Below are 26,291 nucleotides of genomic sequence, written 5' to 3'. Positions count from 1 at the left end.
TGGAGGTTAGCATCCTGAAAGTTCCAACGTTTCAGGAAACAGTCTGAACACTATGACCAACAAACCACCAAGCGAAGAGTAGGCGGGAGTGAAAATAATCTTCAATTGTCGAATATGGACAGGATGGCACTCAGAATTCAGAAACACCTAGACTGACCTTAGGCCGGCCTTCAGTGCTACGAGCAACGTGTGTGTTCGCAATGGCGATGTGCGATGGCAGCGAGCGACAGAGGTGCGTGATGGGCGGCGATGTCAGCTCTTCAACGCATGTCCTTACGTGTGCTGTGGGCGATCGTGTCGGGCGAGTAGGGAGCGCGACGAGCCGCAGGCAGACGGGAGCAAAATTTTGTTATGAGATAATATAATATTGCACGACAACAATATATAATACAACACATGAAATGATTGAAAAAGGCAACATGGAGAGCTTCCTGACGGATACATTGAAAATAGTGGTCAAGCAAAATAGTTGCGCAAACAATGAACTTCTTCACTAAATAGCTTTACAGTTCTTCAATTAATCAAATACATAAAAACCTACTGAAGAGCACCATTTTGTTCAATCCTATCGCATGGTATCATTCCCTGTCTAATTAATTCCCAATCAAAACTAAATTGTCCTTGCCTCACATTGACTGAATGAAGAAACTTACACACAAGACAGTAAGACAGAGCTGCAGGTCAACCATCGTGTAGTCAAGATGGATCCTTTTCACTTACTTTGGTTACAACTCCCATCTCCAAGTTCAGCTCCTTTTGAACTCATGTCGAAATAGCTGCCCGAGGTCCCTTCGATTTCGCAGGAGTCAGTTCATAATCAAGATCAACCATACCAACACCACCATCCCCACTTGCCACAGCACAAACCTTGTAGAGCCCTCCCAAAATACCCTCTTCAGAAACTGTTACTGAATGAACAAAAGCAGGGTGAAACATTGCCCTGCTCTAACAGAAGAACTAACATTTTGCAATTCAGGTGATCCTGAAACTCAATAATGGATATTAAGTTGATTGTAGGAATTGGACGGTACTTAGATAAAAAAACAACACTGATACAACTTTGTCATAGATCAACAGAAACTTATATTTCTATGCAAAGCAGAAAGGTTAACCGACTTTTTGATGGACAATATAAGGGATCAATTAGCCATGCTTAATGGAAATGTATAAGATTCAAGGAATTGCAAGGATATTTTATTACAAAGACAAATAAGAATATGGAGCAACATGTCACCTCCCCGCTGCTTGCTGAGCCGCGTCCACACAGCCTAGCGCTCGTCATCCAGCATGCTTGTTTCTGCTTGGCTGTTGCCGTTGTGATTTTTACTTAACAGAGCACGTTACTGCAGTGCAAAACAAAAACTTTCTGTTAACACATGAAGAAGCAGAAGAGCAGCATATGACTGCTATGAAGCAAACTATTCAATGCAAAAATACAATCCAGCCCTTGGATTGGTTCAGCAAACAAGTCTGGTAGAAACAATTCCAGCAAAAGAACTGATCCAAGTTTGTTTCACACAGATAATCCATGACACAAATATAGATTCTGTGGTAGAAACAATTCCCTAGCCATGCATTTAGCTTATTGCCTTCGATCCAAAAACTGGCACTGGTATCTTGACTTCCAGAAACTTATACACAATTACAAACAATTTCACTATAGCGAGGAAAGGTACCTCTGCAAATTGGATAAGATAAAACCCTTACACGTGCTCATCTGGATGGTTGAGAGATATGGCTCCACTCTAGAAGAAAATAGTAAGAAAATTTCAGCTCGTGACTGATAGCCAGGAGAATTGGTTCTAAACCTTCAGCAAATCAATGACAGTATCTACATGAGCAAAACTAAATGTGTAATTAGTTAGCCGATTATTATTGAGATGAGCATACCTGTAGTAAAGTTACAGAAATGCATTATGATAAATTTGATTACCCCTATACTTAGTTATCAAGAGATGTATCTTTCTAAAACAAAACATTCAGAACATGCCACTTCAGACTGCCTCTGCAGTTTGCTCTAATTCCTTATCCAGCCAGTCAACAGTTTAGCCTGAACAAAAATAATGATCATGTTCGCCTGAATGATAAAGATAAGGTTCCAAAAGAGTCTAATTTACCATTTTCAGTGAGCCGTTGTAGAAGTTCTGATTTGCTCTGAGACTGGTGGGCGTCGCCGCGTCGGGTGGGAGCCAAAGCCACCAGGCGGTTGACGTGATCCAGAGCCTGCAGATGTGGAGGACGCGGTTGTCTCAGAGGCCGAGAAATCAATCGAGGTACGGTGGGGACGCCCTCGCTATGCGGCAACAGAAGCTGGAACTTGTGGTCCTCCTTGGCCCATGGACACCAGCATGTCCAGTGCTGGCGAGGAGAGAGGGCCTGTCCGCCGCATGCCCGCGCCCGCGCCTCTGTTCACCGTGGCTGCCTCGCGCGGCTGCTTCGACGCTGGAGTAGGGGTCACCACGCCCGCACCGAGGCAAGGATAGGGGCTCCCGTGCCCGCGCTGCCACTCGCGTCGTGGTCTCCCGCCAGGCCATGGCCTCGCCGGCTATCCACGGCGAGGCTATTGGTGATTGCGGTGATCCTGGGTGGGGTGGACGCGCAGCACCACCTCACCGGCGGCCGCCTACGCGGCGCACACCGCTGAAGGGAGCAGGGGCCCGACACGACCGGCTAGGCACGTCAGCGGGCATCCACGGATCGCACGAGGAAGGGAGCAGGCGCCGCGATCAACATGGTGCGCGGTCTTGTTTCCTACTGGGCGATCACGGGATCAATGTGGGCCTGGCGGCGCGTGCTCAACGCCGCGGGGAGGAGAGGAGCCGCGATCAACCCCGCGGGATGAGGTCCCACCTGGCGGCGCGACATATAGGCATCGCCTCGCGGGATCGCACGGTGAACGGTGAAGTTACTGTCGCACGGGGGATCGCAGGCGTGGGGACGGACGAACCAAGACAAAAAAAAATCGTATAAAAAATATCCATTTTATTCTTTTTAGTTTTAGGAGATATTGTAGTGTACGAGAGAAGAGACGAACTCTCTTATGCTTTCGAGAAAAAAAAATAGCTCAGATAGTGAATTGCATCTTGTGCGTATGTGAAACATTCCCTGTGATACAAGATCTGATGCTACCATTGCATATGCAGAATTTCTGGTTGAGATCGCTTTGGAGATCGACAACTCGAGCAGATGCTGACATGATCATATAAGGAGTAGGCTGGGGCAAGATTGTAAAATATTGATTCTGTCACACAATCCATGCCAAACCCTTCACAGCAGCGAGAGATCGTGTTTTTGGAAGTTATGCATCATGGGCAAAAAAAAGGAAAGGGTTATTTGGATCGGTACTATTACAATTCTCATAAATTTGAGATTAATCATTAAAATTCGTATATTTTGAGATCTACCATTATAACTCATCGTTTCACTGAGTTTCGCCATTTTCTACGTCTTCCAACTGCTTGGGCCCACTGGCAATCGTATGCGCACTGTGCTATTTTCTGTATGGACGATTTTGCCCCCGTTCGAAGATGAAAGAGGCATGCGCTGCGCCCGTTGCCCCATCTCTCAGTCCCTTCTCCTCCTCGCGCTCACTCTGTCTCTCACTCGTCCTCCCGACGCGGCGACGGTGGGTGAACCCTAACCCTAGCCACCGGCGTCCTGGAGCCCACGCCCGTGCCCGAGTCAGCTGCCACCGCCGGCATCCTAGAGCCCACGCCCACGCTCGAGTCAGCTGCCGCCGTCGGCGTCCTGGAGCCCGCGCCCGCGCCCGCGCCCGAGTCAGCTGCCGCCACTGGCCAACTCCACTGCCGCCCGCGCCCGAGTTGTACTCCCATGGCCCCATCTCTTGGTCTGTAGGCTCTGCTCCATGGCTGCGTCTAGCTTTTGAAGCCATGGCCGGGCAGTGGACTGGAAGCCCGATGAAGGTACCTTCGACGGGCTCGAGCGCGACGGGCAGCGGCAGAAGGGAGTGCCCTTATTGCCATGTTCCTTTGGTCCGGATCCAGAGCAAGCAGCCAGCGACAAAGGGTCAGTGGTTTCTCACGTGCCCGTACAACATTAAGGTTAGGATTCTTGACATTGTTGACCTCACTGTGACTCTTGATGCTACTCTGATTGATGCTTTTTGTGTGCAGGGTGATCATAGTACCTGCGGCTTCATCTGCTCTGAGTTGCAGATTGAGGCCTTGGAAGCAAGCGAAAGCCAGTGGCAGACTGGTAAGGAGACATCGGCTGACTGTTATGCCGAGTTGAAGGAAAAATTGCAATAGTTGAAGCAAACTATGGATAGTGTAGTAGCTGATCTGTGGAAGCTGAAGGTCCAACCTGCTGAGCCGAAGCCTGAGCTGGACACGAAGAAATGCCATATTGTGCTTGATTGTTCAGTTGTATCGTCAGTTTTTTTTGGCTTTGTAGGTGTCCTGATTGGTGCATTTATTGTTGCTGTCATGTGGAAGTGAACAGCTAGAATGTGTGTTAGTCAGCTAATGTAAGTGTGGGTTGGTGGTGTTGGAGTTGTGGCTCCCTGTTTCTTTTGTGTACTGATGAGGTCCAAACCTTCTAATTAAGTTACAAATCTATGGTCGCCATGTTTGAGATTAAGTTACAAATCTATGGTCGCCATGTTTGAGCAAAGCTTGTGTTCATCTTTTCAGTGTTCAATAGCTTTAGATGTAACTGTTAACAAAATTGATTGATGTATGGGTACAGATCTTACATGTAGAGATGTAACAAGTGTAACAATGCATTATGAAGGTTCAGGTGTGCCTTTTGTTTGTTCCTCAAGGCAATTGTGTGGATTTGTAGCAGATTGGGGTTTTGATTCTGTCCAAGTACTTATTCATAGTACTATAGCTGATTCACAGATGGAAGGAACCATAAATTCATCATCATTGAAAAGCTGAGACATCAAAATGGCCAACTGCCATCACCACATCCTCAAATTCCTTGACCTATCCATCACCCTTGCTCTTGACAGCATCTGGTAATTTAGACCTATCAACCCTTGCTTGAAACTGCTCTTTGAGTACCCACTGGCCTTATTCATTTCTTAGGGCAAGCTCCTCTTCCTACAGAAGGGCTAGAACCTGTCTGCTTTAGAGCATCGAACCGTTTGAGCAACAGCTGATACTGATCTTTGTCTTGGCCCTCCATGCAAACTGGTAGATAGTACTTTCAAAGCATCCAGCAACTTTCATTTAAAACTAGATTAGAGGTGAGAAATGGAGTAATTGATGAACTGTTAGATGCAGATAAACAGTAGACTCGATGCAACAGCTCACTCACTAGCTACTCAAGCATTCCCAGTTCAGGTGCTGAAACAATGATCATGTTACCCTTCCAGTTGCCCCACAGGACTCAGCACCAAGACCAGTTCAACACTTAAACCCAACAAATGCACTTAAACCCAGTTCAACATAACAGCATACCAGGTTCAACTGTTATTCTTACAACCATACAAGGTTCCAGCATACCAGGTTCACAACCATACATGGTTCCAGCATTCCAACTATAAGGTTACACAAAAGCATATCATAAACTAGGGTACCCCATAAACTACAACAAGAGCATATCATAAGCTACTTGACAAGCTCTAGTCTTCATAGACTAGCCTCCTAAGGCTACTAACAACAGTAGTAGGTGGGTCGGCTGTTGCCTTCTTGAGCTTCTTCTTGATGGGTGTCTTCTTCTTCTTTGTTGTGACCTTCTTCTGCTTCTTCTGTTTGTTGCCTTGGGAGGGATCAGCTGCATTTGTTGGAGCTTGTTTCCTACATTTTAAAGGTGATATTACATATTGTGAAGTGAAAAACAAGACAAATTTAGTGCACAGAAACATACCTTTTGTTAGCCTTGTTCCTTGGTGGAGCTCTCTCACCATATTCTCCGATCTCTGCCTCTTTGCAAGTTTTTGAAAAGTGGCTAAAATCTCCACATCTCCTGCATTTGACCTTCTTTTTGGATGCCCTTTTCTCCAAGCAACCTCTATGCCTTTGAACCTTTGGTCTTCCTGCTCCTCTACCTAGCAACGGTGGAAACACTTTGAATCCAAGTTCCACACCAAGCCATTGTGACCTATCTAGGATAGGTTCAATTCTGTCCTCATAGGTTGCCTTGAACCTAGCCACTGAGTAATACTCATGGACAAAATCTTCAATTTTGACCCCTCTGTTGGACAGAATCCATGCCAAAGCATGCTTGCAGGGCTTCCCTGTCAACTGCCACTACCTGTAGGAGCATTTATGGTTCTGCAAGTCAACTATTTGTCTTCTCTGATTGTTCCACTCATCCAAGATGGTCACTTCTGCAATATCAACATCACTAACTGATACCTTGACCACTTTGAGGTTATTGCTGATCAAGTTGAGCTCCTTCATCACATTTGGCAGTATTCCATCTGTCCACTGCCTAGCAAGCATCTTCCTAGTGTATCTCTTCTCCATGATCAGCTCTCTGATTCTGTCAACTAATTCATGCAGTAGCAGCCCTTTGAACTTCTTTACTTGTGCATTGAAGCTCTCTGAAACATTATTTGTCAAGTAGTCACACTTGCTATTTTCTGAAAATGCACACCTGTACCAGATCCTATTGTGGGTCAAGGTACTCAATGGCTTCAGGTGCAAACTCAAAAATGTTCTTCATGTGCCACTGAAAACAGCCCTTGTGTGTAGCTTCTAGCTGTAGGGTACAAGTGATCAGTGAACACATCACCAGAATACTTCTTCAAAAAATTCTGATACAAGTGCCTCATGCACTCCTTGTTTTTAGCTTGTGGGAAGACAGATCCTCACTGCATTCTCTAGTCCTTTACATGCATCTGTACATATAACCAGATTTAGAACATCTCCTACAACCTTATGCAGCTGCTGCAGAAACCAATTCCAATTATCTTCAGTTTCTGACTCAAAAATTGCATAAGCTATATGGTACAACCAATTGTGTCCATCCACATCAGTAGCTGAAGCTAACTGATCCCTGTATTTACCATGCAAACAGGAAGCATCTACCCCAATAAAAGGTCCGCAACCAGATAAGAATCCATCCACACATGGTCTAAGAGCAACAAACATCCCCTTGAATCTGTTTTTTGTGCTAATCTTCTCTAACTCTATCTCTACTAAGCTACCAGGGGATACTTTCTCAATTTGAGCTTTCCAATTGAAGAGCAACTGAAAACTCTCCTCATATTTACCATGGATCTGCTCTAAAGCTACCTTCATACCTGACCATGCCTTGGAGTATTTCAACTTAATGCCATAGTCACCCTCCAATTTGTCCCTGCACCCAGTTGCACCTTTGGTTGGATTCTTCTTCGGCCAGTCTGCCAACCTATCTGCACACCAACCTTGGGTGGCCATCTTCCCTTCTCTGAGTTTTGTGGTAGGACAGTTGTGTTCAAAAGGTAGCCTTTTGATCTACACAAACAAATGCAATAGGACATTAGTTGCATAAATAACAAGTTTAATAACTTGTACCAATAGTAATTACAAATTTACCTCTATTGTCTTGCCATAAGAATTTCTAGAAGCATGTATACGTCAAAGACATCCCTCTGCTTTACACTTGGCAATAAATCTAGTAGGGTCAGTTTGCACACCAGCAAACTCAAAGACTGTCTTCACTGCATAATGCCTAATTACCTTCCTAAATGCAACAATATCAGGAAAGAGCCCTCCTTTCACAATGTTGGGGTTTTCTGGATCATGAATCACATGGACCTCCTGTGGATCTGCATCATCAATCTCTGCCTCAAGAGGAACACCTCCTTCAGCAGCACCACAATCATTTGCATCAGCATTAGCACATGGTTGTGGGTGAGAACTGTTAGCAGCCTGTGTATTGTTAGTGTACTGATGAGGAGGTACTAGCATGTACATTCCCTCATCATCGACACCCACATACTCCTCCTCATTATCAAACATGTCTGGCTCCCTGTCAGGCTTTAGTTCAGGCTCTAAAGGATACTCTGCTCCTTCATCTGGCTCAACAGTAGGCTTGGTAGCACGGCTAACAGGAGGATTAGGCTTCTCAACAAGATCTGGAATATGATTCTCATGCCTATTGGGATCTAGACTACGATTCTCATGCTCAACAGGAGGAATCACACAAAGAGGCTCTAGGGTAGCAACTCATCAACATCTGCAAATTTCCTTTCAAAAACTCCTACAACAAGTTGGCAATGCATCTGATCCTTATACATTTCAAACACATCATTCACCTGGAAGTCATTAACTAGTTTGACGTCTTCACACATACTTTTGTCAAAGAACCACACACAAGGACTCTGGGTAGGGGACCATTTGAACTGATTGGTCAAGCTTTGCATCAGCAACTCAAAAGTGAACGATCCTACCTTCACATCCCATTTAATCACACTACCCTTCGTGTAACATTTCCTACCATTACTGTTTGTAGTACATAAATCTTCAACTTTAATCTCTAAGGAGAACAACCGAACCCTAGCAGCAAACAAACAATTCACAAATAAATACACTAGGGTCAGTGAAGCGCAATTCCTCGACCTACTCGCATCGCTACTCAGACTCAAGAGATTGAAGGTTGGAGATCCATACCTCTCCTCGCCGTGCTCCATTTCCGCGGGGTCAGCCATTGCGGTCAATGGAACACCATCGCCCGGGATCCGGGAGGCTGACTTGGGCGTGGGCGCGGGCTCCAGGACGCCGGCGGCGGCAGCTGACTCGGGCGCGGGCGCGGGCGCGGGCTCTAGGACGCCGGCGGCAGCAGCTGACTCGGGCGCGGGCTCCAGGACGCCGGCGGCTAGGGTTAGGGTTCACCCGCCGTTGCCGCGTCGGGAGGACGAGTGAGAGACAGAGTGAGCGCGAGGAGGAGAAAGGACTGAGAGATGGGGCCATAGGCGCAGCGCAGGCCTCTTTCATCTTCGGACGGGGGCAAAATTGTCCATACAGAAAATAGCACAGTGCGCATACGACTGTCAGTGGGCCCAAGTAGCTGGAAGACGTAGAAAATAGAGAAACTCAGTGAAACGATGAGTTATAATAGTAGATCTCAAAATAGACGAATTTTAATGGTACTGTCTCAAACCTGTGAGAATTGTAATGGTACCGAACTACCGATCCAAATAACCCAAGGAAAAGGATAGCAGGGGTGGGATGTCGGAGCGCTGCTTCCGACGAGGCCGAGCCCAAACGTCCGCTCTCCCAGTCTCCCTCCTCTACGTGTGTTTCGGCCACCAAACCAAAACCCAAGCCCAAAGCAAAGCCCGCAACTTCACCGGCGGCGGCCGATGATGGCCTCCGCCTCGTCCTCCGGCGGCGGCTCGCGTCCGTGGCGCACCGCGCTGCTCACCCTACGCGACGAGTCGCTCGCCTCGCCCTCGCCCACGGCCCTCCTCGAGCTCCTCCGCCGCGTCCTCCTCTCCCCGGCCTCGGCCTCGCCCTCACTCGCCGCGTCCGCCGCCGCGCTCTCCCCTCACGAGGTGCGGCTCCTGATCCCCCTCTTTGGCTCGGCTCGGCTCGATCTCACTCGCTGTGGTGGTGTTTCGCCTGTCTGTGCAGGTGGGCTCGGATGTGGCGTTCCTCGCTGACACGGCCGCGGCGGCGGCCTCTTGCCCCGGCGCCGACGACGCGCTGCGCGGTGTTTGCCACCTGGTAATGCTTCTGTGCTTCCACTCCGTCGACCTATTATAGTTGGCTGTCGCAGGACATGGTGGAATGTATATGTACCCACGATTAGTGTCTATAACTGTAGATCGAGTGTGTTCTGTGATGATCAATAAGGATAATGTGGCTCGAATTCAGTTTCAGCATGCTGCAAATTAAGGCCCAGCTACAATTAGTTGGAGGCTTTGAGGCCATAGTTTTATCCATTTTGCTGACACTTAGCCACTTCGTTTTGATTGCAATGCTTTTTTTAGGCCGAATTGGGGTAGGCTACTGATAAGATTCAAATACTCTATCATCGTTTGGATAAATGAAAATCTTTACATTAATTTCATGAAAAAAATCTACTTTTGCAGATTTATGATGTCATGTGCAAAACAAATATGGAGATTGACTCTTCTGGTTGGCTTGCATTGTTGAAGTTTCTTGACACGCTTATCAAATGCTCGATTGAGGGCGCATGCGTGAAGGGCCTCTCTAGTAGGACAGCTGCATTGAATACAACATCTGAATGTTTACATATCCTCAGGTTAGGTTTTGTTTATTATAAAATACTACTGGAGAAACTGTTCCTGCACTTGTGCTCTTTGAATTAAGAAGAAATGGCCTGTTTTCTTGCTAGTTATTCATGTACCGACTGAACTTTCAGTGACATAAAAATTTCTGATTCTTTCTTGCTTCTATCAACAGTCAGCACAACGACTTCTACATGTATAACTATACCAATATAACATACCGTTCCCTAAAGGACTTTTAAATGATGAATTTGCTATCATAGCCCTTCTTTTTTGGCTAAAGTTCTTCCCTTTATTCCAGATAAGCAAACCTCTATGGCTACTTAAAGAAATTGTGCTGCACCACCTGTACTTGCCTGATACTCCAGATCCCCATGAATACTTTTGATTTTGGCAGTTCCATCCATACTTTTAATTTGATGCAAATTATCTCATGCACCTCAAGTTTCAGCAATTTAGCACCCATATTGTTCAATCAAGAGGAAACAAATGCCGATTTTTACGGCATAGTGGCGAATGAGTCACTCTACATTAAAAGTCCAGGGAGGTAAAATGCCAAATTTAATACTGAAAGTGATAATCTGCATCAATCCTGAAATGCTGGTGTAATTGCCAAAAATGAGAAGCAAGGGTGGGGCTATACAGCCTTTTACAATTTTATTATTTTCCAATCCTTTCAATGATTCTTGAAAAATCTGCCTTTAGTGATGTGCACTTATCCTACACGTTGGAGAAAAGGAAAATGCCTTTAGTTCTACTGTATGTATGTGATACTAAAGTTACTGCATTCATAATTAATTCAAATGTCATCAGGAAGTATGATCTTTATATTGCTCCTAAATGCTTTCTGTTCTTGATGGCCAGGTTCTGGAGCAGGGATTATGGAAGAAGCGTTTCATTAACTGAAAGTTCACATTCACTAACAGTGCTCGTCTCGATTGTATCATACTTGCAAGCCGAACTGAACATCTCTGATAAACCAGCAAATGCCACTGGCATTTCTTCCCACAATTCTGGATCTGTGAATAGTAAAAATTCCAATATTTGGGATATGAAGATATCTGCATTTTCCATGGTGGAAGATATACTGAGTAAGGTTGCATCAAATATGACAGAAAATCTGTGGCAGTCTGTTATTGAGGTTAGTGGTTTTTGACCTTATCTTTTTGTTGTTCTGCTTGGTGCTATGACATGGGGGCATTGAGTGACCGAACAAGTACCGCAGCAAAAGAAATCTGCAAGAATGTAGAATTTATTACACAACCATCATCAATGGTTTAGAGCTTCCTCTGTGACTGATCACCTAAACTTCTGCTGATGTTTGGCCCTGTTGCATGCTAACACATCAAGCATTGGCTGATCCACATTGCACATCTGTTCTGTGGCTTGAATTGAGTTTCTTTTATTATCAATGTGTGCACTGCCTTCTGTTTTAACCCAAACTCCAGTTTTGTACTTTCTAGGTCTTGAGGAAAGTTATGGATTTTGTCACAGCAAGGAACCTTGTTATAGAGAGTAGCGTCATGTCAAGGTTAGTACTTTTATTATTTCATGGATTACAGATCATAGTGAATTGAATGAATGGTAAATTCAAATCTAACCACACCAATTTAACAGATTTTATACTTCCTTTCTTCGTTGTCTACATTTGGTTCTTGCGGATCCCAAAGGACCACTTTCAGGGCATGTAAGTATAAAATAAAACTTTAGTCCTCTCATTTAAATAAAATTTCTACATGTATTTTCTGATTGTAACAATGTCCGTAAAACTTCAAGGTTGCAGGGTTTGTGGCAAATCTGCAAATATTTTTCATATATGGGCTGAGGTCATCTTCACCTCCTACACTAGCTCGAAAAGAAACTAGAACAGATTCAAAACCCAGAGCTTCACATGGACGATATAGACCACCTCATTTGAGGAACAAGGATGGAGGAGAGAATGATTCACTGGAAGGTCGAAATTCAGATAGTGAATATTCTCGGTATGATATAAGCTCATCAGACTCAGACCTGAGTGATAGTGATGGTTATGCAAAAAGTGGAGACCGCTTCCGGAGTTCAAAGGCTAGATTAGCTGCCATCCTTTGTATACAGGTACACATATGCTTTGAATCGTGTTTCCCTTCTTAGTTCTGATACATCCATTAGTCAATTTTTCCTTATGCATCTGTACAGCTTAGGTTGAGGTGTATAGTGGAGTTAAATATCATGGGATATGTCCTTCATAGTTAACTTTTAGGATGGTTGTTTCTTTTACTGAATATATGAAGGGATGGTGGTACCCTTTAATAGGTATCTACTGATTTCAGAAGGCAAATTGTCTGACCTATTAGATAACCTGGGCAACTTAACTCCCCTATGGCAATTCAAAAAACTTATGATTTGATTTTTATTTTACAAATTAAATTAAATTGTGGAGCTCAAAAAATGATTATTTGATAGCTCATCTTACGATGGCATCTGCATGAACTACAACAACAACAACAACAAAGCCTTTAAGTCCCAAACAAGTTGGGGTAGGCTAGAGTTGGAACCCAACAGAAGCAATCAAGGTTTAGGCACGTGAATAGCTGTCTTCCAAGCACTCCTATCTAAGGCTAAGTCTTTGGGTATATTCCATCCTTTCAAGTCTCCTTTTATTGCCTCTACTCAAGTCAACTTCGGTCTTCCTCTGTCTCTCTTCACGTTACTATCCTGACTTAGGATTCCACTACGCACCGGTGCATCTGGAGGTCTCCGTTGCACATGTCCAAACCATCTCAACCGGTGTTAGACAAGCTTTTCTTCAATTGGCGCTGCCCCTAATCTCTCACGTATATCATCGTTCCGAACTCGATCCCTTCTTGTATGACCGCAAATCCAACGCAACATACGCATTTCCGCGACACTTAGCTGTTGAATATGTCGTCTTTTCGTAGGCCAACATTCTGCACCATACAACATAGCAGGTCTAATCGCCGTCCTATAAAACTTGCCTTTTAGCTTCTGTGGTACCCTTTTGTCACATAGGACACCAGACGCTTGCCGCCACTTCATCCACCCTGCTTTGATTCTATGGCTAACATCTTCATCAATATCCCCGTCCCTCTGTAGCATTGATCCTAAATATCGAAAGGTATCCTTCCTAGGCACTACTTGACCTTCCAAACTAACATCTTCCTCCTCCCGAGTAGTAGTGCCGAAGTCACATCTCATATACTCAGTTTTAGTTCTACTAAGTCTAAAACCTTTGGACTCCAAAGTCTCCCGCCATAACTCCAGTTTCTGATTCACTCCTGTCCGGCTTTCATCAACTAGCACTACATCGTCCGCGAAAAGCATACACCAAGGGATGTCCCCTTGTATGTCCCTTGTGACCTCATCCATCACTAAAGCAAACAAATAAGGGCTCAAAGCTGACCCTTGATGTAGTCCTATCCTAATCGGGAAGTCATCCGTGTCTCCATCACTTGTTCGAACTCTAGTCACAACATTGCTGTACATGTCCTTAATGAGCCCGACGTACTTCGTTGGGACTTTATGTTTGTCCAACGCCCACCACATAACATTCCTTGGTATTTTATCATAAGCCTTCTCCAAGTCAATAAAAACCATGTGTAGGTCCATCTTCTTCTCCCTATACCGCTCCATAACTTGTCTTATTAAGAAAATGGCTTCCATGGTTGACCTTCCGGGCATGAAACCAAATTGGTTCATAGAGACCCGCGTTATTGCTCTCAAGCGATGCTCGATAACTCTCTCCCATAGCTTCATAGTATGGCTCATCAACTTAATTCCTCGGTAATTTGTACAACTTTGAATATCCCCTTTATTCTTGTAGATCGGTACCAATATACTTCTCCTCCACTCATCAGGCATCTTGTTCGATCGAAAAATATGGTTGAACAGCTTGGTTAACCATACTACAGCTATGTCCCCGAGGCATCTCCACACCTCGATTGGGATACCATCCGGTCCCATCGCCTTACCTCCTTTCATCCTTTTCAACGCCTCTCTGACCTTAGATTCTTGGATTCTCCGCACAAAGCGCCTATTGGTGTCATCAAAAGAGTCATCCAACTGAAAGGTTGTGTCCATATTCTCACCATTGAATAATTTGTCAAAATACTCTTGCTATCGATGTCGGATCTCATCCTCCTTTACCAAGAGATGCTCCCTTTCATCCTTAATGCACTTAACTTGGTTGAAGTCCCGTGCCTTTCTCTCACGAACCCTAGCCATCCTATAAATGTCCTTCTCTCCTTCCTTCGTACTCAAATGTTGGTAAAGATCCTCGTACGCTCTACCCTTTGCCACACTTACAGCTCGCTTTGCAGTCTTCTTTGCCACCTTATACTTCTCTATGTTGTCCACACTCCTGTCATGGTACAAGCGTCTATAGCATTCTTTCTTCTCCTTAATAGCCCTTTGGACTTCCTCGTTCCACCACCAAGTATCTTTAGCCTCACGTCCCCTTCCTTTGGTTACTCCACACACCTCTGAGGCTACCTTCCGAATGTTGGTTGCCATCTTGTCCCACATATTGTTTATGTCGTCTTCTTCCTTCCAAGAGCCCCCTTTGATAACCCTTTTCCCTAAATACCTCTAACGTCTCCCCTTTCAGTTTCCACCACTTTGTTCTTCAATCTTAGCTTGTTTATCCCTACGGGCACGCATCTGAAAACGAAAATCTGTCACCAAAAGCTTATGTTGAGAAACAACACACTCCACTGGTATCACCTTGCAATCCAAGCATGCTCGTTTGTCCTTTCTTCTTGCGAGGACAAAGTCAATCTGACTACAGTGTTGTCCGCTACTGAAGGTCACTAGATGAGATTCTCTCTTTCTAAAGAAAGTGTTGGCTATCATCAGGTCAAAAGCTACCGCGAAGTCTATGAGCTTCCTCCCCCTCCTGATTCCTACTACCATACCCAAAACCTCCATGAACTGCCTCGAAACCTGCGCTTGTAGTACCTACATGCCCATTAAGATCTCCTCCTATAAAAAGCTTCTCACTACTAGGTATAGCTCTAACCAGGCCATCTAAGTCTTCCCAGAACTGTCTCTTAGCACTCTCGTCGAGGCCTACTTGGGGGGCATACGCACTAATTACGTTCAAGACCATATCACCAACGACAAGCTTGACTAAGATAATCCTATCTCCTTGCCTTCTCACTCCCACCACACCATTCTTGAGGCTCTTATCAATCAAAACTCCTACTCCATTTCTATTCGCGACTGTCCCTGTATACCAAAGCTTGAAACCTGTATTGTCCACCTCCTTCGCCTTCTGACCCTTCCATTTAGTCTCTTGAACGCATAATATATTTACATGCCTCCTAGTCGCGGTATCAACTAATTCTCTTAACTTACCTGTAAGTGACCCTACATTTCAACTACCTAAACGGATCCTAGTTGGTTCGACTAGCTTCCTTACCCTTCGCACCCGTCGACTCTGATGCGAAGACCCTTGCTCATTTTTCACTACACCCGGGCGCCGATGTAGCGCGCCACTAAGGAAGCGACGACCCGATCCTTGGTTACTTGACACCATGCCCAGATCACGACACGGCGCGTCACGGGGGTGACGACCCGGCCCTTGCCCATTTAACACCATACCCGGGTTCCGATATGGCGCGTCGCTAAGAGGGTTACGCCCCAACGATTTTCTTTCGGGTTTCATCTCCATTTAAGTGGCTAAGTTTTTACATTGGCTCGCCACGCCTAACACAACCCTCCTCCTTTACCAGGGCTTGGGATCTGCATGAACTAATGAAGATATTTAAGTTCCACTAATTGATGTCATTTTCTTCCTGAAGTTATGCCATATGAGATATCAAATATCGAATGCAACATCAAATATTTCAACATGCTCATATTGTTGAAGTAACCATCTCACTATCCTGTTCTCGCCTCTTTTAGGATATCTGCCATGCTGATCCAAAGGTACTTACTTCACAATGGCCAGTACTTTTGCCTGAGAATGATGTTCTCCAACAAAGGTAAACTTTTCCTCATACAACAGTACAGCTTTTCTGACACCTCAACATCATCTGATGTTACTTTTTGTTGCTTGTACAGGAAATATCAAGCAACTCTGATGACATGCTTGCTTTTTGATCCTATAACAAAGGTACAAGTCTTCAATTACATACATATATCCTGATTTGAAGTGTCTCAAATTTGCGCGTATTCATCATTATACAATCTTTTTTTCTTGTTATTCTGTATTTGACAAAGCTGTGCTTTCCTTAATGCTGGCTAATGTTAACTGCTGTGAACTGTGCGAATGAAGGCATTTATTTGCCGTAATCCCATTATGATTTCTGTGCTTTATGGAAAAAGGAAATTCTAAGGCAGTAACCAAATTGATAAATGATGCACTTAATCCAAACTTTACTTTGCATTCACCTTTCCTTTTTTCTCGAACAACGCAGGAGAGCTGCGTGTCAATTCTTTAAGAAGAAGAAAGAAACAGAGGGCCGGCAGGAACCGGCCCAAGTACAAAAAACTCCACCCCACACACACACACCACCAACAGGAAGCAAACTCTTACAGAAAAATAAAAGAGGCAACAACTAAAACCCTGACCAACCTAGACACAATCTAAGCGGCCAAGGACAGCGACCGGGCAAGGAGCTCTTGTAGTTTAGAAGCTCCAGCCAACCCCCAAAAACTGCATTCATCAGCTATAACTAGGAGCAGATCTGGAATGCTAGGCCTACCGTGCTCGAAAAATACAAGAGTTCCTGTGTTTCCAGGTTTCCCAAGCTACCAGAATAACTAAAGAGTTGAACCCCTTTTGCAAATCTTTTGGAATAAGCCGAAGACCTTTCCTCCACCAGCTAGAGAATTTGGTGTCTGACGTTGAGGGCACTAGAGCAGGTAGATGTAGGGCTTGGAGAATTGAAAACCAAATCTGCCTGGTGAAGACACAGCCCACAAGGATGTGTTGTATGGTTTCTTCCTCCTGATCACAAAAAGGACAAGCCTCCGAGTGGGGCAAGCCTCTTTTAGCAAGTCGGTTTGCCATTCACCTTTCCTTGATCTCCTCCGTCGAAATAGATGTAATTTTGTACAGCAAACTTAGTCTGGATGTGATTCCTATGTTTGACGAGTGTGCAGGCACTATGGAATTTCTCTATATGATACTTTCTCAATTTTAAATATCTTTCACTGTATTTCGAATTTGATGGAACATGCAATTTATGGTCACATCAAATTATTAATTTTCAGTTAGCTCTCTGCACTGGGTACGCCCTTTTTTTTAGAAACTCTCATGTACACTATCTATATGGCCTGAATTAAATATGCACAGGTACGTGTTGAGGCAGCATCAACCATTGCTACCATGCTGGAAGGGCAAGCATTAGTTTTGACACAAGTTGCAGAGTACAAGGAGTCATCCAAGCGTGGATCTTTCACCACATTATCTTCCTCACTTGGTCAAATATTGATGCAACTGCATACAGGTAGGGGAGTTACTGATATTTTCAGAATCCAATACTGTAATATCTTGGACTTTTTTTTTTACCACCGGAGATTGTGGTTGACAACTGTTGCTCCAAATAGAAAATCATATCCTACACCATTACCGAATACCAACTATGCTCAGCAAGAACGTAAACAACAGAAGCAGCTTCTGCCGCTAGGTGCACAGCGCAAGCTGTCATGACATGCTGACTGGGCTGGTTGTATGTGCCCAAGGAGCACCACTGTAGCAGGATTTTGTGCAACCTCTATTACTTTTCTAGGGAAAACAACCCCTATTAGTTGTCAGGTCATAACTTCTACGCTGGGTCATGAACTCATGACCCCAAAGTCGTTAGGCCAAAGATTACCTTGCATCTATTATATCTATATGCCAACTGGTCATCTCTTTGGAATCAAGGAAAGAATAATCAGGAGAAACTCAGTGGTGCCTGGTCTCAATTTCCTGGTTCGGCATCTGTTTACGTACCATTCTAATTCTTATGTTCCTCTTGGCTCCCAAATCTGTCCGGCATCTGTTACACAAGCTAAAACTGTTAGAAGAGGCATGTCTCAAAGAAAAACTCAGTAACCGGGTGTCAGGGTCATGAGTCTCACGACTGCATGAGCTTAATAGCATAAAGCAAATACGGGTTGCTACATTAAGCTTGTTCATGCCCAACCTCAGTACACAGTAAACTCTGGTTGAAGTCTTCTGAACATCTCCAGTAATTTGCTTCTGGTCTGAACTTGCTTGTTCCAATTTGTGAGCAGTGACGGTGTACTCAGCTGAGCTGAAACTTTTGTTATGACTAGGAACAATGGGCCACACCAGATTAGATGTCTTTTTGGGCCCACAAGTTCCAGATACTTATGTTATCCACTTTAAAAAAAATATGAGCTCTCACACCAAAAAGCGCTCTAGAACAGATCTTTCATATCACTATCACTACCACTATTAACTTATTTAAGTACTTAAGTTATCCATAGCCTCATTTCTGCAGCTGAGCACTAAAATCCCAGCATTTTGTCCCTTTATTTTGGTGGAACTTGAATATTTTTGTTCAGCCATTTCTTCTATCCATCTGTGATCAATTAACTAGATCCCTCCACTTTGTAAGAGATCTGTTCAAGTTTTGCATTTTACATTTTTGGCTCCCTCTGATTTGCAGGAGCACTATACTTGATACAGCGTGAAACTCAAGCTACTTTGCTTGCGGCATTGTTCAGAGTTCTCATTCTTTTGATATCTGCTACACCGTATGATCTTGACACACCTGTTTTCAATTTTTTCTACTCGATTTTGTATAATTAGTAATATGTTGGACGAACAGGTACACTCGGATGCCAAAGGAGTTGTTGCCAACAGTCATTAAAGTATTGTGCAGTAGAATACTGGACAAGCACTCGAACAAGACTGAACATTATGCCTTGCTGGTTAGTTTTTTTTTTTGGTTAATTCCTTTATTGAAGAGCCAGTGGTCTTGGGTGCCCTGTTCCTTACATGAGTGCACAACAGGTTAATGTTCTAAGTTGCTTGGAGACAGCATTTTCAAAAGTGCCACCAACTTTGGATGTCTTCGTGGTTCTCACTGAGGATTGCTGTGTTGGTTAGGCCTTATAATCCTGAATTTAAAATAATATTGTTCCTTGTTTTTCTCATTTTTCATCATTTATACTGCACAAATCTACTGTATTGTCTTTTTAAAAGGCAAGCAAAGCTGTTCTTATTCAAAAGGGTTTGAATTTGAAAAGTACTAAGCTATCACATTTTGTATCAATATGGGCTTTTCAGGACCATCACATGATCAGGAAGAATCAAATGTTATAGCTATTCTTCTTCATTGTATAGAGGAGGAAATGTATTACAGTGTTAGACATGGAGCTTTCCAGGCAAGTTGTCATTCTGATCCAGTGAATCTTACAGATTGCTTTTGCATTTGTTTGTCCAGTAACTGTCTGACAGACTTGACTGTTGACATATCATGTATTTCCATTGCTAAGTGTCGCTTGCTCCCTCCCCTCTACTCCGGGCCCCCTTGTTAAGCTTTTCCTATATTATGGTCTTATTATTATAACCACTGGCGCTGTTGAAAACTATTGTATCATCCTTCTAAGTTGTATGCTGGTTATCTTGTTTGTATTTTTTATTTTAATGGGCTTTCAGGAAAGTTGAGCTTCATCCTTTTTTTTAAATAAAAGTAACATTCTGTCCTTTCCATGTTTGTACAATTTAAATGATGTTTCATTCGACAACCACCTGTTGCATCAACTGAAGATACAAGTCCAGGCATGATGAATAAGAACATATGGACCACCAATTGAGATATCGTAACATAAATTTCCTATGCATGTAGCCATAGGAATAAATTGCTGTGCACCCGCATCCTTGTAGGGCTTATCGCAAATTACAAAAATGCTTTTTTCCATATGTATATTAGTTGTCTTTGCATACAAGTCGACATTCTTGTCCATAATTCATCCACCTTTTATGTGTGCTCAGGTGCTGAGATCAGCGGTTCACAACTACCCAAGCTGTGCAAACATGATTTGGGAAAAACTTCGAGACAACGTTCTTAATTTGTTGCAAATACAAAGCTTTGAGGACCAAAAGTATGATGCTAACTTTGGACCTCCTGGACCTAAAGAAGAATCATCAATCAAGGAAAGATGTCTTGTGGCTGGAATAAAGGTAATGTTTTCTGTGATATTGCTTAACAATCTGTACTTTTGTGCTTTATCACATTTTGTGGCAGCTGTGCATTTCTGAACTTCAACCCTAACTCCTTCAGAAAAGCACGATAAACTATGGATGTCGCGCTACTATCAACCTTTAAGTTGTATTAATCTGCATATGATATAACACGCAAAGTTGTATGTATACATAAGCTTTTTCATCCAACATTAGACTTCCATTGTTTGCATTGTGTCTATGCTTGTATTGTTTTTATGCTCATGTTCTTATGAACTTGATTGCTTTATGCAGCATGTACTGATGCTTTATCCTTTTCCATTTTTTATGTATTGGTATGCTATTATTGACATAGATATTGAGTCAGTAGTGTGAGTAGACCATTTCCTTTTAGTGATGGATGTACTGTAAATAACCTTTTTATCATTTATACACTTATAGTTAAGATTTCCCCCCTCCTTTTCAGGTAATGGATGAATGTCTGCGTGTTTCATCTGGATTCAAAGGAGCAGATGACATCAAAGAATGCAGATTGCTGGATATTCAGCAAATTTCTGATTGTACCATAAATAAAACTATTAAGTCTGCACCTCACTTCGAAATGGAAGCTGCTGGATCATCACAGAATTGCACTTTGGACATAACACTTGGAACTAGCCGTTGGATCGAGGTGATAGAGACTCATCTTCCTCAGGGATTATCCCATGGCTCTGCTATGGTATTTTACCACTCTAGAACCTGTATTCTGCATTTTCTTATGTTATTTGCAGTAAAACACCCATGAGATTTCATTGTCTATCAATAGTCTAAGTTATTGATGCTATGTTCCTAACTTAATGAAGCAGAATGGCAACAAATGGCTGCCACTTAACCTAAAGAAGGCAACTAATTTATAATCATCAAAGTGTTGAATGAACATCGTGCATATGCTATTGTTTATAAAATATTCTTGTTTATACTCCCTACTTCCCAAAAAGAGTGCACATCTTGTTTTCCAAGCAATCGACCAATTTCAATTTTGACCAAATCTATACAAAAAAGACAACATTATTGATACAAAATAAGTATCATTAGATTAATCATGAAATATATTTTCATATAAACCTATTTGTAAACATAAATGTTGATACTATTTTTTTATAAACTTAATCAAGCTTAGGATTTGGTCAAGCTCTCTGCACTGGGTACGCCCCTTTTAATCAAGCTTAGGATTGATTGACTTCTTAGATAGCGAGATGTGCACTAGGACCTATTTGTTTATGTTTTCCCTGGACTGAATAAAGTATCTGTTTATTTCTAGGTCAGGACAGCATCCCTCACATGCTTTGCTGGCATGACTTCTGATGTATTCTTCTCCCTGCCAGAAAATAAGAGAGACTATGTGACCTCCTCATCTGTAAGTCAGGAATCTCATTAGTCTATTTCTATATCCCATTGTGTTTTCTTACCCTTTTCAGAAACATTGTATATTCGTATTGAAATGTTCTTGTCTAGGTTCATGCGGCATTAAATGATACGGTTCCTAGTGTAAGATCAGCTGCGTGTCGAGCTATTGGCATTGTTGCATGTTTTCCTCAGATATTGTCAAGGTAATTTTCACAACTGTGATTGCATTGCAGCCTCTCCTAAAAAAAATGCTAAACTCAAAGTATTTTTGTGAAGTTACTTAATAGTGCGTGATGCACTGTTTCCTCATGCAGTTCTAGCCTACCAGGCAAGTTCATAGATGCCATTGAGTTCAATACACATAATTCATCAACTCCAGTATGATCTCCCTCCTTCCTTTCTTCCCTCCCTTTCCCTCTCTCTCAGTTATACTTACCTGTAAATGTTAATATTTAGGTTCGTGTCACCGCTGCATGGGCTTTGGCAAATCTCTGTTCTTGTATTCGTTTTAGAGCATTGGAAGTGCATACAGATCCCTATGCAGGTATATATTTCATGTTGATGGTTACAGTGCCAGTGTATATGCCAATAAAGCATGCTTATGCATTTATTATCTTTTGTCAAGTGTAGGTGTACTGAACAAATCAAGCATCTCTCTTTTGGTTGAAGTTGCTTTGCGTCTGGCCAAAGATAGTGAAAAAGTAAGATTGCTTTAGCCAATTTATGTATTTTGTTTATGTTTGTTCGCCAGCATCCATACCAGATTGTCAGTTTTAGCCACAAGGAATACAGAGATAATTGGAGATCGATGTTCATTGTGAAACAAGTAAACTGATCAAAGCTGGTGAAACAAGTAAACTAATTAAAGATGCTTGTATGTCTGGTAAAAAGAGTTGTTTTGATTTTCATTCAGGTAAAATCAAACGCTGTTAGAGCTCTTGGTTATCTTTCAAGATTTATCAGATTCAATTACCAGGCTGGCACAATAAATGACCCAAGGTAGCAGAACATTCTGTATGGATCAATCACTATTCTTATTGCTTGTTACTCCCAACTCACAATTTTAAGATTTTAGTAACAGTGATTCAGTTTTTTGTGGAGATCCGGTGTGGCTCGAAAGAATGGTGCAGGCTTTGGTGTCTTGTGTGACAACTGGGAATGTAAAGGTACTACAAGAAATAGTTTTACTTAACAGTTTAAGCACTAGCCTAATTTCTGAGTCATTTTCTTGTGTTTTAAGTCTAGAGAAAAGAATATGCAACTTTGCCTCCTTGTTATCATCCTTAGGAGGAAATACCTCAATAAATAGGAAGTGTATGATTTCTCCCCTTTATCACATGTATTATTTTGCCATAAAGAAGTGAAAAATATAGGTTGTTACACATTTAGCAAAAAAAAAGTATATATCTTTATCTAATTTATGGGATGGTAGAATTCATTGTAGAATGTTAAGATTCTTGAGGTGAATAACGGGCTGCACTTTGACATGTCTTTTGTATAGGTCCAATGGAATGTTTGCCATGCCCTTAGCAACTTGTTCATGAATGATACCTTGAGACTTCAAGACATGCCTTGGTACGTATTTGTGCACACAGTAAATCCTTGTTCATCCAATTGCTTCAGACGACTAGGGTTTTTTGGTTTGCACCCAAATTTGCCACGCAGGAGCAAGCCATGCGGCCACCTTTTTCAACTGGAACTCTCAATGTGGCAATAGCATTTGAGGTTTTGTGCTTCAGATTAAATGCTATCAAGTCTCCCTCGGGGTTGCTTTCTCAATTCTCATTTTCCATATTATGGCCTATAGCACTAGTGGGTCCCTAGTTGCCTATGGCACGAGCGCAAGTCACAGCAGAACACACTGGGTGTAACTGATACCACGCAGCAGAATCTTTTGATTGACTACCTGTGATTCATACTTATGACTATCACTTCATAGGCATTTAGATTTCACATAGTTTCTTACCTGTTCATGTTTGTCTTATTTGCAAAACCTGTCAATCATGGTAATATCTTGGTATATGCTTGAACTTATTAATATTTGATGATTCTGACCGTATTCTGTTTAACAGGTCATCAAGTGTTTATAGCATACTTCTACTTCTAATCCGTGACTCAAACAATTATAAGATAAAGATGCATGCAGCTGTTGCTCTAGCAGTGCCAGTGTCAAGGCTTGGTTAGTCCCCTTACTTCTATTCTCCACCTTTTAATGTATTGGCTTTCCACATTTTGGAAATACCATGACATTCCTGGACTTGAAGCGTTGTTCCCACAATTTTGAGATTCTGTATCTACCCACGTATATGTACTGTAAAACTTGTGCCTCGATCATTAACATTCCAAAACTCAAATCGTCTTCATTGGACATTAGTAATAGCAGTTTCCTGATTCCTGACTGTGCACATCCCACCACTACATCCATCAAGCTGCTGGAGCTTATCCTCTCTCTTCTTTACAGATTACGGTAGCTCATTTCCAGATGTTGTTCGAGGCCTTGTGCATGCTCTCGAGTCATTGAATTCAAACAATTCATCATTACCTCCAAATTTCAAACAGAAAGACAACCTTGAGAAGCAGGTTAGTGTCATTGATGCTCATATAGTGACTTACTTTGCACCCAAGCATCCCTATTCGGCAGCATTGTTGAAGCTCTTGCTCTATTCTTTTTTACAGCTTGCGTTTACTGCTCTTCATTTGCTTAGTTTTGTGTCACCAAATGATGATCCAAGCCTGAAAGATTTTCTTACAAAGGTAACGATTTCTCCTTTATACCATGTATATTAGTGTGTGTTTTATTTTATTTATAAGTCTTTGTCTGGAACAATATTCTTAGTGGCAATTGTCATTCAGGTAAAAATGTAAGGTGCTTCCTGCTCCATGTAGATTTGCTGTTTACTGCAGATTCTTGTATGGTCTAAATCTGTAATATTGACTGCTGCAACTGTTGTCTAGTAGTCTGATGGATCTATTGGCCTATTACCCAAGCTAACTCATCTGCCACCTGACCTGAGCAGAAAGCGTTGTTTCTAGAAGACTGGCTGAAATCATTATGCACATCATTCAATAATAATGAGCACCGGCCCTGGCCAACGGAGGCCATAAATGATGAGGATGGTTTCAGGCCAAACGTGACTCAGAAAGTTATGCTCTCCTCTGCCCTGCAGTCCTTGCTTGGCATATATACGGGCAGAAACCAGCAAGCTATTACCCAGAGATTTGAGCAACTAGCTAGAAGCATCGCGTGAATGATGAACAGTGAACAGCCCCTCTGTGGTCTCCACCCTCCATTAACAAGCAGCAAGATATTGGTCGTCTACCCCCTCAGGATGGACAACACATCAGGCAGTGGGATCCTTAAATTCTGCTAAATCCCATGAAATCCAACGAAGCTGCAAGTCGCCAGTTGTTTTGGATCTTGGCCGTCACGGGTCGCTATCATGCACAAGCGCATTGAAGCTCGGTTTGATCGGTGCAATATCGCACTTGCGAATTTTGTTTTTTTGTAGAGTTGTTCCTTAGCATCTTGCAGGTGCGGACATGTTTGTACACCTTGTGTAAAATAGTGACCTCAGTTGTTTACTTGTAACATTATTACTGTGAATATATAAGCTGCAGTCTTCCAAACCGAGAGTGACCACAGCATGTGTATCTCTTACTAACTTTTTGTCATTCCTGATAAACAGGATGGTACTATTATGTATATGGGCCTTCCTGGTCCTGGGGTTTACTGCTTGGCGATTGATAAGGTTGATATTATCAGACTACGTGGACAATATTACGACTGTTCATTGTTCGTCCCAAGATGGATCATGAATGCTGTCCAAATCTGTTGGAGTCTGTCGTTAGCGTGACTGTTATTGAGCCCTTGTGTGTGTGTGGTTTTTTATTCATGTATGTATGCACCAACCTTCATAAATGGCTTGACGCTGTGCACTGTTCGATCAGTTCCAATGTTTTTTTTTCCGTAACAATGCCTGGTGCTACGTACTACTCTTCATCTGCGTGTTGCATCTGCGTGCATTCTTCGCTGCATCGTCAGTACATCTGCGTGCATTCTTAGCTGCATCGTCAGTACACCTGCGTGCACTTCTCAGCTGCATCCTCTGGTCATCGTCAGTACGCGTGTCGAGCATCTGAACTCTGATTGATGGGGGTGGTTAGTGGTGAACAGGCGACGAGTTGACAGTCAGCTTGTGTTTCTGTCCGTGTGTGTAGTAAACTACCGTATGGGTTCTCGTGGGCTTGTTTCGGTGCTGCTGCCAGGGCCCCGCTGCTTCGTGGCCCATTTTCTCTGCAGCTTCTGACTGATCCATTTCTCGGCCTTCAATTGTTCTCTGTTTGTGTTCACTGGGTCCCTATAGTTTCATTTACTGCTCGCGTGTCTTCTTCACTGCTTGCTTGGGGAACTGTCGGTTGTCGACCAGATGAAAATATCTTTTGTGCAAAATTTCCCCGTGCAGGTTAGTGTGATATTTGACACTTGGTTCCCTTGGAAAGCTGCATATCGCTCTCTGTTTCTCTTTTTTCTCCTTCTTCTTCTACTTCTAGTGCTTCCAACGTTCTTTTTTTTTTGTTCCTGAAAGCAGGCTTCCCAAGCACTAGTACTATCTC

The 26,291-nt window shown here is 42.9% G+C and overlaps 1 protein-coding gene, 1 long non-coding RNA gene and 1 pseudogene across 8 annotated transcripts; 2 read left to right on the top strand and 1 right to left on the bottom strand.

Moving 5' to 3' along the window:
- Positions 1-475: 475 nt before the first annotated feature.
- On the bottom strand, positions 476-3,065 carry LOC136472152 (uncharacterized). 3 transcript variants are annotated; one of them, XR_010762274.1, is made up of 4 exons: positions 2,118-3,065; positions 1,677-2,050; positions 1,235-1,343; positions 476-908 (listed from the first exon to the last, which is right to left on the bottom strand). It is a non-coding gene; the product is annotated as an uncharacterized lncRNA (long non-coding RNA). The 3 variants fall into 3 exon arrangements; XR_010762276.1 differs by having other exon boundaries at positions 1,708-2,050; XR_010762275.1 differs by having other exon boundaries at positions 1,677-1,745.
- Positions 3,066-3,917: 852 nt separating this feature from the next.
- LOC136478513 (uncharacterized) lies at positions 3,918-4,457 on the top strand (annotated as a pseudogene).
- Positions 4,458-9,162: 4,705 nt separating this feature from the next.
- LOC136476439 (uncharacterized) lies at positions 9,163-25,466 on the top strand. Of its 5 annotated transcripts, none has more exons than XM_066474263.1 (28): positions 9,163-9,451; positions 9,531-9,623; positions 9,992-10,164; positions 11,015-11,291; positions 11,614-11,681; positions 11,768-11,837; positions 11,927-12,244; positions 16,052-16,131; positions 16,211-16,262; positions 17,448-17,601; positions 18,772-18,859; positions 18,934-19,036; positions 19,119-19,209; positions 19,395-19,492; positions 20,103-20,291; positions 20,758-21,009; positions 21,592-21,687; positions 21,786-21,880; positions 21,992-22,055; positions 22,134-22,221; positions 22,308-22,378; positions 22,591-22,676; positions 22,753-22,843; positions 23,179-23,252; positions 23,750-23,856; positions 24,139-24,257; positions 24,354-24,431; positions 24,531-24,666. In XM_066474263.1, the coding sequence occupies exons 1-28, from the start codon at positions 9,260-9,262 to the stop codon at positions 24,540-24,542; spliced, it is 3,279 nt and encodes a 1,092-aa protein (XP_066330360.1). In that variant the 5' UTR covers positions 9,163-9,259; the 3' UTR covers positions 24,543-24,666. The 5 variants fall into 5 exon arrangements, with proteins under 5 accessions (XP_066330360.1, XP_066330362.1, XP_066330359.1 ...); XM_066474262.1 differs by lacking the exon at positions 24,531-24,666 and adding an exon at positions 24,695-25,466 and having other exon boundaries at positions 9,164-9,451; positions 20,758-20,961; XM_066474261.1 differs by lacking the exon at positions 24,531-24,666 and adding an exon at positions 24,695-25,466 and having other exon boundaries at positions 9,165-9,451; positions 22,759-22,843.
- Positions 25,467-26,291: the final 825 nt, after the last annotated feature.

Source organism: Miscanthus floridulus, chromosome 8, assembly GCF_019320115.1.
Source record: "Miscanthus floridulus cultivar M001 chromosome 8, ASM1932011v1, whole genome shotgun sequence".
NCBI classification, from domain to species: domain Eukaryota; kingdom Viridiplantae; phylum Streptophyta; class Magnoliopsida; order Poales; family Poaceae; genus Miscanthus; species Miscanthus floridulus.
This window is presented reverse-complemented; position numbering and strand designations above follow the sequence as displayed.